We start from the raw sequence: 13,394 nt of genomic DNA on the forward strand, positions 1-13,394 counted from the left end.
GATTGTTGTTGTATGCACAGTACAACTTGCGTCTCAATTAATTAATTTTTTAAAAAATATATTTATACTCAAGAATATCTAAAAGCATGTTTTGGGGTAAGGCACTTTCATATGGTCGTTTAAAAGACATAACTATTTGTTTTATGTTTAGTTTGCCACCATCTTGTGTTCAGATGTCAGAATTTCGAACATCAAAGCAAGAAATCGAATGTTAAAAAAAAAATCTCTCCTCTCTCTCGCTCTTTCGCTCTCTCTCTCTCAGCACAAGCAGTTCAGGTTTAATATTTAAGCTTCACCTCCCACCTACTCGCCCTCCCTGCGTGCACGTGTGTGTGTTTGAGCGGATATCAAAAGCCGACAGTGAGTCACTTGAGAGAGATTGAGAACGGCTGGGCCTAGTGGGCCTGGCAGACCGAGAAGCCCTTTTGCTGCCCATATCAGTTCCAGGGCAGAAACTAAACACCTCCACGAGTGGAGCAACGAGACATGGAGAAGGCCTGAAGGTAAGTCTGGATCTCAGCTAGTTTCCATTGTCAGGTAAAGTGACATTGTTGTTGGCAATGTTGTGGTTTGTTGCCGTTATGTTTCACTGTGAACCAGTACGGCTTTATGACGGGTGAAAGTTCAACATATAGTTGTGCTAGAACTCATCCTTGTCAGTTAATCATTTAATACATATTTAATATCTTCCATGAACTTACTAGTAAGGCAGTTCGGTGCACCAGTAGAATGGCTATGGCCTATGTACGTTATTTTTTCCACTATTGCAGTGTGGTACTAGTACATTACAGTGCCCTCTAGTGGTATGTGAAATATGTGGGTGAGGAACGTATATATTTTTATATTTTTTGTATAAAAAAATTGGGATAAAGCTAGGGATTAAACCAGGGGTGTCAAAACTAAGGCACAGGGGATTTCTACAGTGATTTTTTGTGGCGGTCTCAATTACTCGAGGTTTGTTTTGTAAATAAAAACAGTAATACAAAATGGTTTCTTTTTCACTGAATCGTTATGTCACGGCTCTTTTCTCAGTGAATACCGAAATCAGCCTACACAATGCAGAAACCAACTGGAGTGCCCGTGTGGGTGAGTCACACACCCGTACAAGAAAGCAGCTCACGTGATGGTGACTCTACAAGCAGCACATCAAATGCGCCCCCTTCTGTACAGACGGACAATAACGATACAAAAGGGAGTTTGACTAAGCTGAAATCCTTCATCCCCGCTTCATGGGGCAGCATGAAATGGAAGTGGGGAAAAGACAGCATGGACGACTCTGAAGCCAGCAGTGGTCAGATCAAAATCGTCCCCGACGGAACCAGGGTGAGCCCTCCAGTAAGTCCCTTTCTGGGACGCACGAAATGGGACGAAACCCCGGAAAGGCCTTTTTTAAAAGAAGCCAGTCAAAGCCCAAATGACGATTCTCTACTCACGAGCATCCATCCGGCCGAGTACTATGCTGAGAAGTTGGAGGTTTACAACCAGAAGTACTCTTACTTGAAGTCATGGCCAGGCCTGCTCCGACTTTTGGCCGGCATTGAGCTTCTATTCGGGGCTATGGTCGTTGCTTGCATCATCGGCTACATCCACAAAGACAGCGAATGGTCCAACACATACGGGCTGTATAACGGCGTCTACAACAACGGACTGGGCCTGTCGGGATACAGCTACAGTGGACCGATGACTCCCTTTGTCGTGTCGGTGGCTGGAGTGTGTTGGGTCTTGACGATCATCCTTCTGGTGTTGGGAATGACTATGTATTATCGCACCATCCTCCTCGATGCACCCTGGTGGCCTCTGACCGAGGCCTTCATCAACATCACACTGTTTCTACTGTACATGGCGGCGTCCATAGTATACGTCAACGACTTAAACCGCGGGGGGCTGTGCTACATGACCATCGGTATCAACCCCATCTTGGCCGGTCTGTGCCGAGTCGAGGGCGGCCAGATGGCGGGAACCGCTTTCATCTTTATCAACATGACCATGTATCTGGCAAGTTTTGTGGTTTCGCTAAAAATGTGGCGGCACGAGGCCAGACGGAGGGAGAGGGTGGAGTTTGAGGACAAGGCGATGGTAAGGAACACCTGAAGCGAAATTTTCTTTTGTCTCATATTTTGTTAGGACACATCGACAAACGAGCCATTACAGTAGGGGCTGACTTTGGCGATATTTACTGTATGGCTAGTTTTAGTTAGCATAAATGTAAGATCTAGTTTCAGTTTTTTTAAAGTATGAAAACGTTGTTGCGGTTTTAATTTGAGGTATTTTACTTGTTTTCGTTAACTAAAATAACCTTGGCAACATGACTCCACGGTAGCACATTTTGAGCTAGCATAAATGTTAGCTTTTAGCAGTCGTAATTATTTACTACAACATGAAATAAATTACACATACAAACGACTAGTTGGATATGATTGGGCACACAAGCTAAACAGGAGAAACACTTTCTTGATTTGCATTATCTCTTATTTTTATGCCTTTGTTTCACACTCAGCAATCCACAAGTTAAAATACCACTTGAACATCACATCACCAAACGGTCTGCCAAGTTGTTTTAATTAGATTTTTCAAATCAAGCCGCAGATTTATAATAAGTGACATTAGCAATCCCACTAATGAAAGTAAAGTACACAAGCCAAACTCAGCTGCAGAACAAAAGGAGGGAGAGCAAATCTGATGTAATTTAATGTCAGTCAAGACAATCTGCAGCGAGTTTGCTTTTATTCCGTATTGGTGTATCAGCTTTTTTTTGCTGGCAAACACGTGAACATAATTTAACTGACAGCGCGCTTGCTTTAGTGCATTCAATGTGACAGAAATAGACAAGGTGCAGTCAATTCCACTGTCACATGTGGAAACGATGTACGGCAGTTTAAGCGAGTCTCCCCTCCAAATCATTTAGTAGGATTGATTTAATTAAATGTAATGTCTTGAAATTTCACCCAAAAGCCTAATTAATTTTGCTGAGTAGTGTTTGACAAAACAATCATTTTGTATCTTCAGAAGCCGGGGGAGAACGCTCGCTCCAACCTCCTGGCCCCACCAAAGGCAAAACACATATCTTTCCATCCCGAAGCAGACGCGAGAGGAAGCAAAGGTCAAAAAAGGCCGCATGTACTCACGTCTATCATCCAGAAGAACCCCGTGTGCATCCCCAAAGTGCACATTATTGCAGATTATGTCATGTAAGCCAACAATTTGGTAACATCCACCAGAATGGACATTCTTGAATCCATCTGACAACTTAACTGTCATATCTGTCCCTCGCAGGAAGTACCCGGAGATCAGCTGCGTGGAAGAAAGGGAAAAATACAAAGCTGTGTTCAATGACCAGTATCAGGAGTACAAAGAGCTTTACAACGACATCAGTGCCATCCTGAGTAAGTTCAGTGAGCTGGATGCTGTCATGGCACGACTCATCACGGATGGAAAAAGCAGAGAGGTAGGAGATGTGAAGCTATGACCCATGTCGGTAATATTTCACACCCCTTTCACAACAAAGACATGATGCAATATTTTTTTCCAGGATCGAGACAGGATTCAAAATATCAGAAAGCAGTATGAGCTGAAAAAGAGCGTAAGTGATGATAATGTTGCCTCTAATTGACAAAGCAGCTCATTTGCAAATATCAAATATTTTTACACTGTTGTGTCAAATTTTGTCTAGGTAAGACAAAGAATTGGAGCACAGCTGATTTTGTATTTGTATTTTCTGTTACAGGATCCTGCTTTTTTGGAGAAAAAGCAACGTTGTGACTATTTGAAAGCCAAATTGACGCACATAAAAAACAGAATCCGTGCTTTTGACCAAGATACGACTGGTTTTGAATGATAACAGCACATTTTATTATACTGTTGTGAATAGACATAATTTTCTGAGGAATGTACAAGATGTTGCTTTATTTTTCTACATTTTTTTTATTTGCACGGCCGCTATTGATTGTCATACTTACTACTGCTGTAGCTTCATTTACAGTTTTCTCCGTCTTTGTGGTTTCACCTGTCAGAAAGTGAATGGAGCAGGGCAACCAAATACAGCTTGGACCAGGGTTTATTGAAGAAATCAAAAGACAAACTATAGTTGCTCGACTAGGGACGTGAATAACAGAACAGACCGGACTGGAGACTAGAAACAAGACATGAGACGAGAACAATCCAACAGGAAGTGACACGCAGACAGGACTTAAATACAAGACAGTTAACGAGGGGCAGGTGACAGCAATTACACTGACCAGAGCACAGGAGGGGAGGGGCGAGCACACAGATACGCGAACCGAAACTATGACATTAAAACAAGGAAACAAACTGTGACACATCTTGACAGTACTATTATGTTATATGTAAAGTGCTTTGTTACAGCTGTTGTAAAATTCACTAAATAAAGTTGCATTCTATTGTTATTTTATGACCTTTGAACTGCCTTCAATTCCATTGGCTAACATCCAGCCATTCATTTCCTATACGGCTGTGCGAGCCAATCACGGAGCATATAGGCAAATACGCACTCACATTAATGGACAATTTGAAGTCATGAATGAACTTATCAAACAGAATCAAAGAGTCCCATAAATCAAAACTCAGGCTACAAGAAAACACTAGGAACCAAAAACTCACCATTATAGCTATCACAGGCCAAGGAAAACATGATCAACCTAATCAAAATCAAAAATCAAAAACACTGACCATGACAGAAGGCTTAAACGACACAGTATGTACATATTATTTTTTATTATTAGCTACAATCATCAGAAAAAAAATAGTTCCCTCTGTACAATGTCAAGACTGTTTGCATTTCGTTTTTGGTCGCTAATTTAATGACAAATATGTTATTCTGTTTGGCCCACAAATGTATAAATTGACTAATAATAGGGAACATGGACATCACCGCTTATCACTGGCCACAGCATTAGGTACACCTGCACAATGTGACCAGATAGTAAGCAGTTATGTGATCAACAGTCCCGTGATATTTATTGTGTGAATTCAGATATTTTTGTTAGTATTATCATTATGTAATTTACTGTCCTTCCCTTTAAAGTCCAGCCACTTCCCAGACAAACTTAACACGTGTTGTCCAACGTGGGTTGGGCCGCGGGCTCACTTTTGCTGAGACACCAGCAGAGTAGCGGCGGCTCCCCACTGGCTGCAGCAAGAAGAAAGCACACTCTTCTTTTCTTCAGTGTGTTTCCTGCGGCTGAATCATGAGAGAAGAACTTACAGAAGAACTAAAAGCGTCAAGTTAAACTGGAAGGTCCAAAGTTGAAAGTTCAGGTAAGTTGTTTTGCTTTGTTTAATGTTAACATAGTTTTGAGCATGGCAACTCCGGTCCTCGAGGGATATTTTCACCGTTGCAACATTGCTGATTCAGATGGTCAGATAATTAGCAAGGTCTGCAGAAGCTGGAAAACAATCCTGATCATTTCAATCAGGCAAACAAATAATGCTCATTTCAAATGTAATCTTAATGGCATCTAAAATAAAAGAAGTAGATCAGTGGTGGGAGACCAAGTCTTGCTGTTGCTTGCTACTTTGACACACTTCCTTGACACCGATAACTACTTTCCTATTAGGGAGGGCTTTGGCGCCACCTTGTGACATCTTTGGGTGCTACAGAAAGAGCATAAAGCTGAATTGATGTGGACACATTTCATGAATAAAAAAAAAACAGAGAAGTGCTGAGGTTTGCTGTAGTAAATAAAATACATTGAAAGTTAGCACAGAGTAGAGAAAGGAGCATAATGTTGATTCTCCTTACAATAAACTTTCAGTCTGAATTATTAAAAGCTCGCTGGTTCAAGTTCCATGCCAGAGGTGAATTCTGAGAGCTAGAGATACCTGAGACCTGGTTCTGCTCACCGAAAAGCAAGTATGGAAACAGAACATTAAGAATTGGTATTTTCAAATAACACAAATGTAAATATCTCAAATAAAGTCAAGACATTTTTCTAATCAACGTCAGAAAAATACCTTTAGGGACACAAACTGGTGTCCACTGTTGAATGAATGGAACCTGTAATGCTAAATCAGCAAAGATACCTCAACCTCAGCACTGACTGATTTCTCTCTCCTTCCTCCAGATGAAATTTTCGTAATTGTGGTACTAAACCATGCACGAACCTCGGCGCTACGACAGCCCGGCTCCGCACAGCCCGCCCTACAGCACCACCTCCCTCAGTTTCCATCCCACGAGAAGCGTGCTCTCCCCTCAGAGCCAATATGTCGGCTACACCTTCAAATCCCCTGCGGACGAGCCCTACATGGAGGAGACCCCTCAAGACTTCCACCGATGGTTTTCACCCCCTGGTTTCGTCAAAACTTTCCACGGAGCCACGGTGCTCATGTCTTTCCTCATCTTTGCCTGCGTGGCGTCAACGTTGGTGTGGGACATGAATGGGTTTGGGTACACTCTTGGTGGTGCTGGGAGTGTTCCAGGGGCGGGGCAGGGGTACTACGGCGGTAGCTATGGTTATAGTAGCTCCTACATGACCCCGCAGTCTGCAAAAGCCGCAATGATCTCCATGGCTGCCATCGACTTCCTGGTTTCGCTGGGGTTTCTGGTGGGGGGTTTCTCCCGTTCTAGGGCCATGAGAGGCTCCAGCTTCTATCTCACTGTGTTCATTTGTGACACCATCTTAGCTGTTCTTCAGGTGTGGCACCGTTTTGGTCATCTGAGGTCTTAGCATTGACTCTGACTGAGTTTCTTCCAATCGCAGGGCATCATTGATATCATATTTGTGATTGGGGTCAATCCGATGTCTCAGAGCTCACAGAGCATGCTGTACAATCCAATCCTGATGATGTGCCAGAACATTCCAGACAGGCCCAGCATTAGTGGGAGCATAGGAGCTGGCTTTCCTGGCGGCTTTCCCATGTACAATCAGTACCTGTACCACTACTGCTTCATGGACCCGGAGGAGGTCGGTATCTGTGGCTTGATATGGTGTGCAAAACTAGGAATGAAATCGTCATGGTAACCGGTAAGTTATGGATTGAATTTGATGATCTCTTTTCTCAGGCGGTAGCATTAGCATTGGGTCTGATGGTGGTGTTGGGCCTGTCACTGGCTGCTTTCTACTCCTGGAAGACCCGCAGTAAAATTTGGCGCCATGGCAAAGCTAACATCTACTGGGACAAACCACTGGTCAGGCAGACAGAGGGGCAGAATGTACAAGATTGGGTGAGATTTATTATTTACAAACATTTTTTTGGGGGGAAAATGTACGATTCATTTTTTTTGCCATGTTGGGTCATCAGACGAAAAATCACAATGGATTTTTCGGAAACCGACCAAGTTCCACATAGTCGTACAAACCATTATTGACTCAACGATAGTTGACTTTATTCGAGGCACACCCAGGTTTCACTCTGATGGATCATTAACTAGTGATAGCTGCAATAAAAGCAGACATAGTAGAATCTCTCATAGCAATAAAGAAGTACTGCAACCTCAGCTAAGTCATCTTAAATCTCATTATATAATCATGAATTGTTTTCATTGACTGCAAAATAATTGTTTTAATCTAAATGAGAACTCAAGAATGTACTTTTACATAGCTGTGTAGGCTTTAAGGGGAAGTCAACTCAAAATTTTCTTTCTAATGTCCTTCTTATTGATCCCATATCATACCAGGAAGTCCTTGTGCAGCGGGCCTACAGTAGTCAAGCAGGAATATATATATATATAAATATATATATATATGTATCGAGGAGAGATGCAAGAAAATTCATTTGGCCAGGCCCAGAGAAGCCTTGGCCTACATTCGCTCAGTGATTGGGAGGTGGCTTCATTTGAATGCTGGGCCACTCGTGTACTGCAGTGCAGGGAAAGCATATTTAATGTATGGCCATGTATAATGTATAAAAGGATTGGGTTGCCACTGTGCTGCTGTATGAATCCCCACAGAGTGGTGGCAGTAAATGATTCAGTCTGGCCGCCTTTGCACAGCAGCCCAAAAGTTAGCTCCTTGTACAAGAATCATATATGATCATGACATGACAACGCTACTTAGAATTAATGGAGAATAAACAAAAGAAAACAAAAAAAAAACAGAATTAATGTCACATTAATTGCAATACCATGGGATGAAAACAACCTGATTAGATTAGTATGGAGGGAATGAATTGGATTGGAAATACGGTGTTTAAAATAAAAAAACAAAAACATTCTGAATTCAAACGATTGTATATCCATGACAAAGTAATGCCGCTAGATGGCGCCAAAGCAAAAACAGCGAATTTGTATAGCTAGGAAGTTGTTCAATAGAATAACAGATTGATTGGTTTTAAAATAAGCACGTAAATAAATCATGAATGTGAAATATGCTGGGGTTTGTTTTTTCACAATTAAAATATCTTAATGTAGCTCATTGCTTAATTTACTCTAGAGTGATAGAAATTGGTCAGGTAATAGTAACCACTACTTCCAAAATCAGAGAAATTTAAATGACACTTTCGCAGTATTGCTATAATTCAGCACTAAGTACTTCTGATGTTTTTTAATATATTGTAAAATGCACTGAAAACCAAAAGCCATGAATTACCTTTATAGATGTCTTTAAATGGGTCATTTTACATCCTTAATGAGTAAGCGGACTAGAGCATCGGCTCCGAGGGGATGCTAACAAGAGAAAGCACTCTATTAGATAATGTACATTTGCTAGAGGATCATTAGATCTATGTCACCAGTTGTTGTTTTCTTCCATGCCATCCTCATTGCTCTTTATCCAGATATATAGGTCAAAGACGAGAAGTCATTCATGATGCATATGACAACAGATTATATATTCACATATGTTCTTCCGACAATTGTGACACAATTTATTTCTCTGCAAACGGCTACGTTTAGTAGTCTGTCATTTTATTTTGTTTGTTTTTGCTTTTTTTTTTTTTCCAAGTATTTTGTCACGACTCGCCCCTCCCTTCCTGTGTGCCCATGATCAGTGTGATCATTCTCACCTACCTCTCATTACCTGTCTCGTATTTAAGTCCTGTCTGCATGTCACTCCCCTTTCGGATCATTGTTGTCTTGTTGCCGTCATTGTCAATGTCACGCTGTCTTTTTGTTTCTGTTGTTGGTTTTGTTAGTCAGTTACGTCAGTCTGCCGAATCTGTTAGTTTCTGTTAGTGTCTGTTAGTGTCTGTCATATTTGTATTTCTATTTAAATCGGAATACCTAATTTTTCTCTTTACTGCGTTAGGTAAACCATGTTGGAGAAGGAAGGCGCACCCAGCAGGCACCAACAATTATGTCAGAGAAAGCAGCTTCTGACTTTCGTGGGGGAAACAGCGCAACGTCGCACCTCCACGATATAGGCCTCATTTACGGTGCTGGAAATTTGAACAGCAACAGGTAGTGTTTGTTTTGTTGTCAGCGACAGCATACTCTTTTGCTTGATTGTGTATTTTTCTAGTTTCTGTGAGAATAGCAACAAACATCAAGAGGCCGAGCATCCATACCAGAACAGCAGGTTCGTAGTGTGCAACAGCTCCTCCGGTAATGGCGGCAGGAAACCCGCCTCAAGAAACCAGAGGAACCACGAGGATCATGCTGCAAGTGAGATGGCTGACTTCCAAAATGAAACAGCTTACACCACTGGAGGAGACACTGCTAATGAGCTGGAACAAGACCAAGAACAATACCTCTTCAGGTGACTTCACCCTTGGCTGACAGATACTCATTTAGCTTTTACAAATGTTTGTAATGAAGACGAAACAATAATGTATTTGCAGGAATAAACAAAATGAAGCATCCCAATTATGAGGAAAATAAGGATTTCATTTACTATGTGCAGGCTGTACCCCGAAATCCTCTCTGACCAGCAGCGGCAACAATACAGGCGAGATTTTGACTCGTCGCTGGGTCGTTATAAGAGCCTGTGTAAAGAAATGGATCACATCTGTGACCAGATTCACGAGCTCAGTCGAGAACTGGACTCTCTGGACAAGGACTCCATCAAGTATCAGGTAGCTCGGAGCACATTTCACTCAAATTCCAATTGTGCTGTGTATTAGCCGGTTTGTCAGATCATCAAGAAAGATTTGAGTGGAAATACTTTTGTGACAGTTTTTTTGGTGGTATGTCGTGATTAAAAAAAATGCGTACTTATTAAGTGTATTAATAACATTATTCTGGTTCCATTCTAAGGGCGTGCTTGATGAATATAACAGACTAAAAGATTTAAAAAGGGTAAGTGAAACAGTTTCATACAATCAACATCTTGAGACATAACAGATGCTAAAGCTAATAGCAATTAGCTAAATACCTATAGAGATGAATATATACTTAATCTTATAAACACTTTTTTACTATTGCTTACATAATCATATTTTTCCTACAGATTTGTGAAATGTAAAGTACCATACTTTCAACCTATAATTTTTTTCTACTATTCACTAAATTGTTACAGATTAAAACTGAATATTTTTTGTAGCGGCTGGTTTGCAAACATTTGTAAACAATAATGTTTATGCGTATCTTTCTTTTAGGCACCAGATTATCAAGCAAAGAAAAAGGAGAGCAAGGAACTTCGACAAAAACTGTTCCACATCAAACTCCTGGTAAAAAACTTTGACCAAGGTCTTTGTTAGTACAGGTCTATCAGTTTAACGTTGAAGAAGGACACAATCAGCTTTTGACTGCGCACGTTTATATTGACAAAATGCATAAAACATGTTGGCCACTTTGTTTACAACCATGTTGCACTAATGTTACCGGCACAGCTAGTGAACTTTGCTCTGAAAATCTCAAATAAAACATAGTCCTTTCACTTACGGTGAATATAGAAAGTCTACACACCCCTGGGCAAATTCCAGGATTTTGTGAGCTACAAAGGTGAGAGCTAGGTAAATAATTTCCTTTTCTCCACTGTTAAGACCTTATAATTTTCAAAAGGGCAAGTATAAATAAGCAACTGGAACAATGTAGTTGCATAAGTGTGCACACCCTCCCATAATTGGGATGTGGCTTTAGTCAAGGCAATTAGAAATGGTTCAGAATAGCAAGCAATGTTTGGGCAAAATGTTCAGACTTTTGCTGCAAAGTGTAGAAAGAAATGTCAGGAAAAGCCTACTTGAACAGGTAAACTTGATTTGGGCTTATCAAATGCACTTGTATGTATGTACTGACTCACATTCGAATCTTGTTTAATCCTGAACACCCACATCCTTGGTGATAAGAGGGTGTGCACACTTTTGCAACCAATTAAAATATTTCACTTTGCAACCGTTGAAAAGATATTTTTCATTCCCTCCGTTAAGTACTTGTTTTAATTTTCACACCAAAAAGCTGGCAGTTGAACAGAAATGTGTAGACTTTATATTCAATGTATGATACAGTAGCAATAATGAAATAAAACATTCCATATATTTATTTTGAATATTTAATGCAAATAAATGAAGGACCTCTTTTGCAGCACATGCCTAGAATTAGACGTTTGTGGTGCACGTTGCAGTGTTTATTTGGCATTCGTCATACAGCTGTAATTGCAACACTTTTTTTTCAACAAGTTTGAAAAAAAAAACATACATAACAAAAGACACACTTGCCATCTCTTTTAATATCCTTGCCATATACATAAAACTCAAATATAAGAACTCAGGAACACAAAAACAAGAGAAATTGTTAATTGTACTGTCGAGATAATCTTCATGAATGACATGGATGTGTGACTTGACTAAAATAAGCACATCCAGATTACTTTTAGGATCAAAACAAGAAGCCAAAGGATTACGCTCCATTTGTGTTTCTTCTAAAATATTTGATATTCGTTACAACAAAGCGTCTCAAAACTACTAGTGTGAGGTAAGTCCTGCTGCTGAATCAGGGGCCTTCTTTAGCCCACCAAGCGGTGGACATGTGACATTTTGGTATTCAAAATCTTGTGCAGTTTTTTTTTAAATCCTCAGTCACCTCACATCATGTACAACAGCACTCAGTCTTTAGTGATAACGTGGATTTTTAAAGAGAGGTATTTATGTAAACACAGAAACGCAACGAGGAGCTAACAGAGATAGCAACACTGATATTTAAAGGAATTACGTACACAAAGGATGATACAACTGAGAAGCGCTCCAAAACAGAACATGCAAAAGCAAATCAAAGTTGGCTTCCATATATTTACACACACACAAAGCTCCAACATGTAAACCCATTGAGCTCGATTTTTCGTAGACTGGTGCCCATGTGCTCGGCGTAAAAACGGGCGCATCTTCATTTTCCTGACGGGACAAGTCTAGTTTTGCGTGCTTTTCAATTTGGTAGACTGCACTATGCCTTCGTAGGCATTCCGGCGTATTCTATTGCACGCCCCCGGCACATCTGGCAATTTGGTGACCGAATTTTAGTCTAGCTAAAAGTAGGTCAAAGTTGTGGCGAAGGTGGTCTAATGAAACTTTGGTGGATTTGACTGAGGTGCAGGCAGACGGATTCTGAGCTCAGTGAGCGTTTGTGGTGGATGTCATTGCATTTCATGAATATGACAACAATCCCTTGAGAAATCAATTAACTGAACAAATGATTAGCTTTCATTAAATAGTTTATCTCCTTGGTGGGGTCCCATACAGATGCACGACTGGGGGTGTAAGGCAGTCTCCAACTGACCACATCACAGACAAGGCTGACAAAATCTTTCGTATGGGGAGATCTTGCAGTTCAGACTAAATATACTTTCCTTGGGTGCCCTAATCTCATAGGTAGTCAATTTCTGCTTCTGTGATTCTATTGGTCAAGAGGCTGTGCTCTCCCACAACGGCGCAAACGCCCTCTTCTGCCTGTGCGAGTCTAGAACAATTCCAAAACAGTTAAGACTACGCTTTGCGCTAGATGGGCATGAAAATTGGGCTCGTAGTGTTTGTTATGAACTTATTATTGACACGTATTAAGATAATGGTTACAACGATTTCTCTTTCAGACGGAGCTTGTTCGATTGTTGAATATGTGCATTCTGGAAAAGAAGCAACAAAGATGAATGTTTAGGATGCATGTACGAGTCCTAGACCTAATAACAAATCGGTTGTCAAAAAAGAAGGCGGTTTCTGGTGTGGAACATTTACAGAGTTATTTTTTTATTTTAAATATCAGATGAAAGCATCTTGATGTTGAATGAGGTATTAGTCTCTTGTCACTGCTGGGAACAAATCATTGACCAGCTAACGTTCAAGCAGACACAAGAGACTATGATAGTGTCCTTCTCTGTTTTTGTGCATTGATCCGAGGATGAACTTTGGTGAATTTTCCTTGGTTTTACTTCATTTTGTTCAGCGTGAACCGTTTCACACCCACCGCCCAAATGACCAGCTCAGTGGCCTAGTGGTAGAGTGTCCGCCTTGAGACTGGAAGGTTGTGGGTTCAAACCCCGGCCGGGTCGTACCAAAGACTATAAAAATGGGACCCG

The 13,394-nt window shown here is 40.9% G+C and overlaps 1 protein-coding gene and 1 long non-coding RNA gene across 5 annotated transcripts in view; one reads left to right on the plus strand and one right to left on the minus strand.

Moving 5' to 3' along the window:
* Positions 1-4,143, minus strand: part of LOC125984887 (uncharacterized) — a 61,661-nt gene extending 57,518 nt beyond the window's left edge. For 3 of the 4 annotated variants that reach the window (XR_007487144.1, XR_007487143.1, XR_007487146.2), the window contains exons 1-2: positions 3,957-4,142; positions 3,126-3,291 (exon numbers count right to left, since the gene is read on the minus strand). This is a non-coding gene — a long non-coding RNA (uncharacterized lncRNA). Of the gene's footprint in view, positions 1-3,125; positions 3,292-3,956 lie in introns of all 4 variants that reach the window. The other variant, XR_007487145.2, reaches the window with a different exon arrangement.
* On the plus strand, positions 289-11,370 carry zgc:154006 (uncharacterized protein LOC563016 homolog). The gene is made up of 15 exons (XM_049747184.2): positions 289-503; positions 1,033-2,076; positions 3,007-3,188; positions 3,274-3,445; positions 3,530-3,580; positions 3,725-3,824; positions 4,698-4,721; positions 6,121-6,650; positions 6,717-6,920; positions 7,019-7,180; positions 9,201-9,352; positions 9,414-9,650; positions 9,795-9,966; positions 10,148-10,189; positions 10,489-11,370. Exons 2-15 carry the CDS (start codon positions 1,057-1,059, stop codon positions 10,588-10,590), a joined length of 3,150 nt encoding a protein of 1,049 aa, XP_049603141.1. The 5' UTR covers positions 289-503; positions 1,033-1,056; the 3' UTR covers positions 10,591-11,370.
* The last annotated feature ends 2,024 nt before the right edge of the window (positions 11,371-13,394 follow it).

Source organism: Syngnathus scovelli, chromosome 17 (assembly GCF_024217435.2).
Source record: "Syngnathus scovelli strain Florida chromosome 17, RoL_Ssco_1.2, whole genome shotgun sequence".
In the NCBI taxonomy this organism is placed as follows: Eukaryota; Metazoa; Chordata; class Actinopteri; order Syngnathiformes; family Syngnathidae; genus Syngnathus; species Syngnathus scovelli.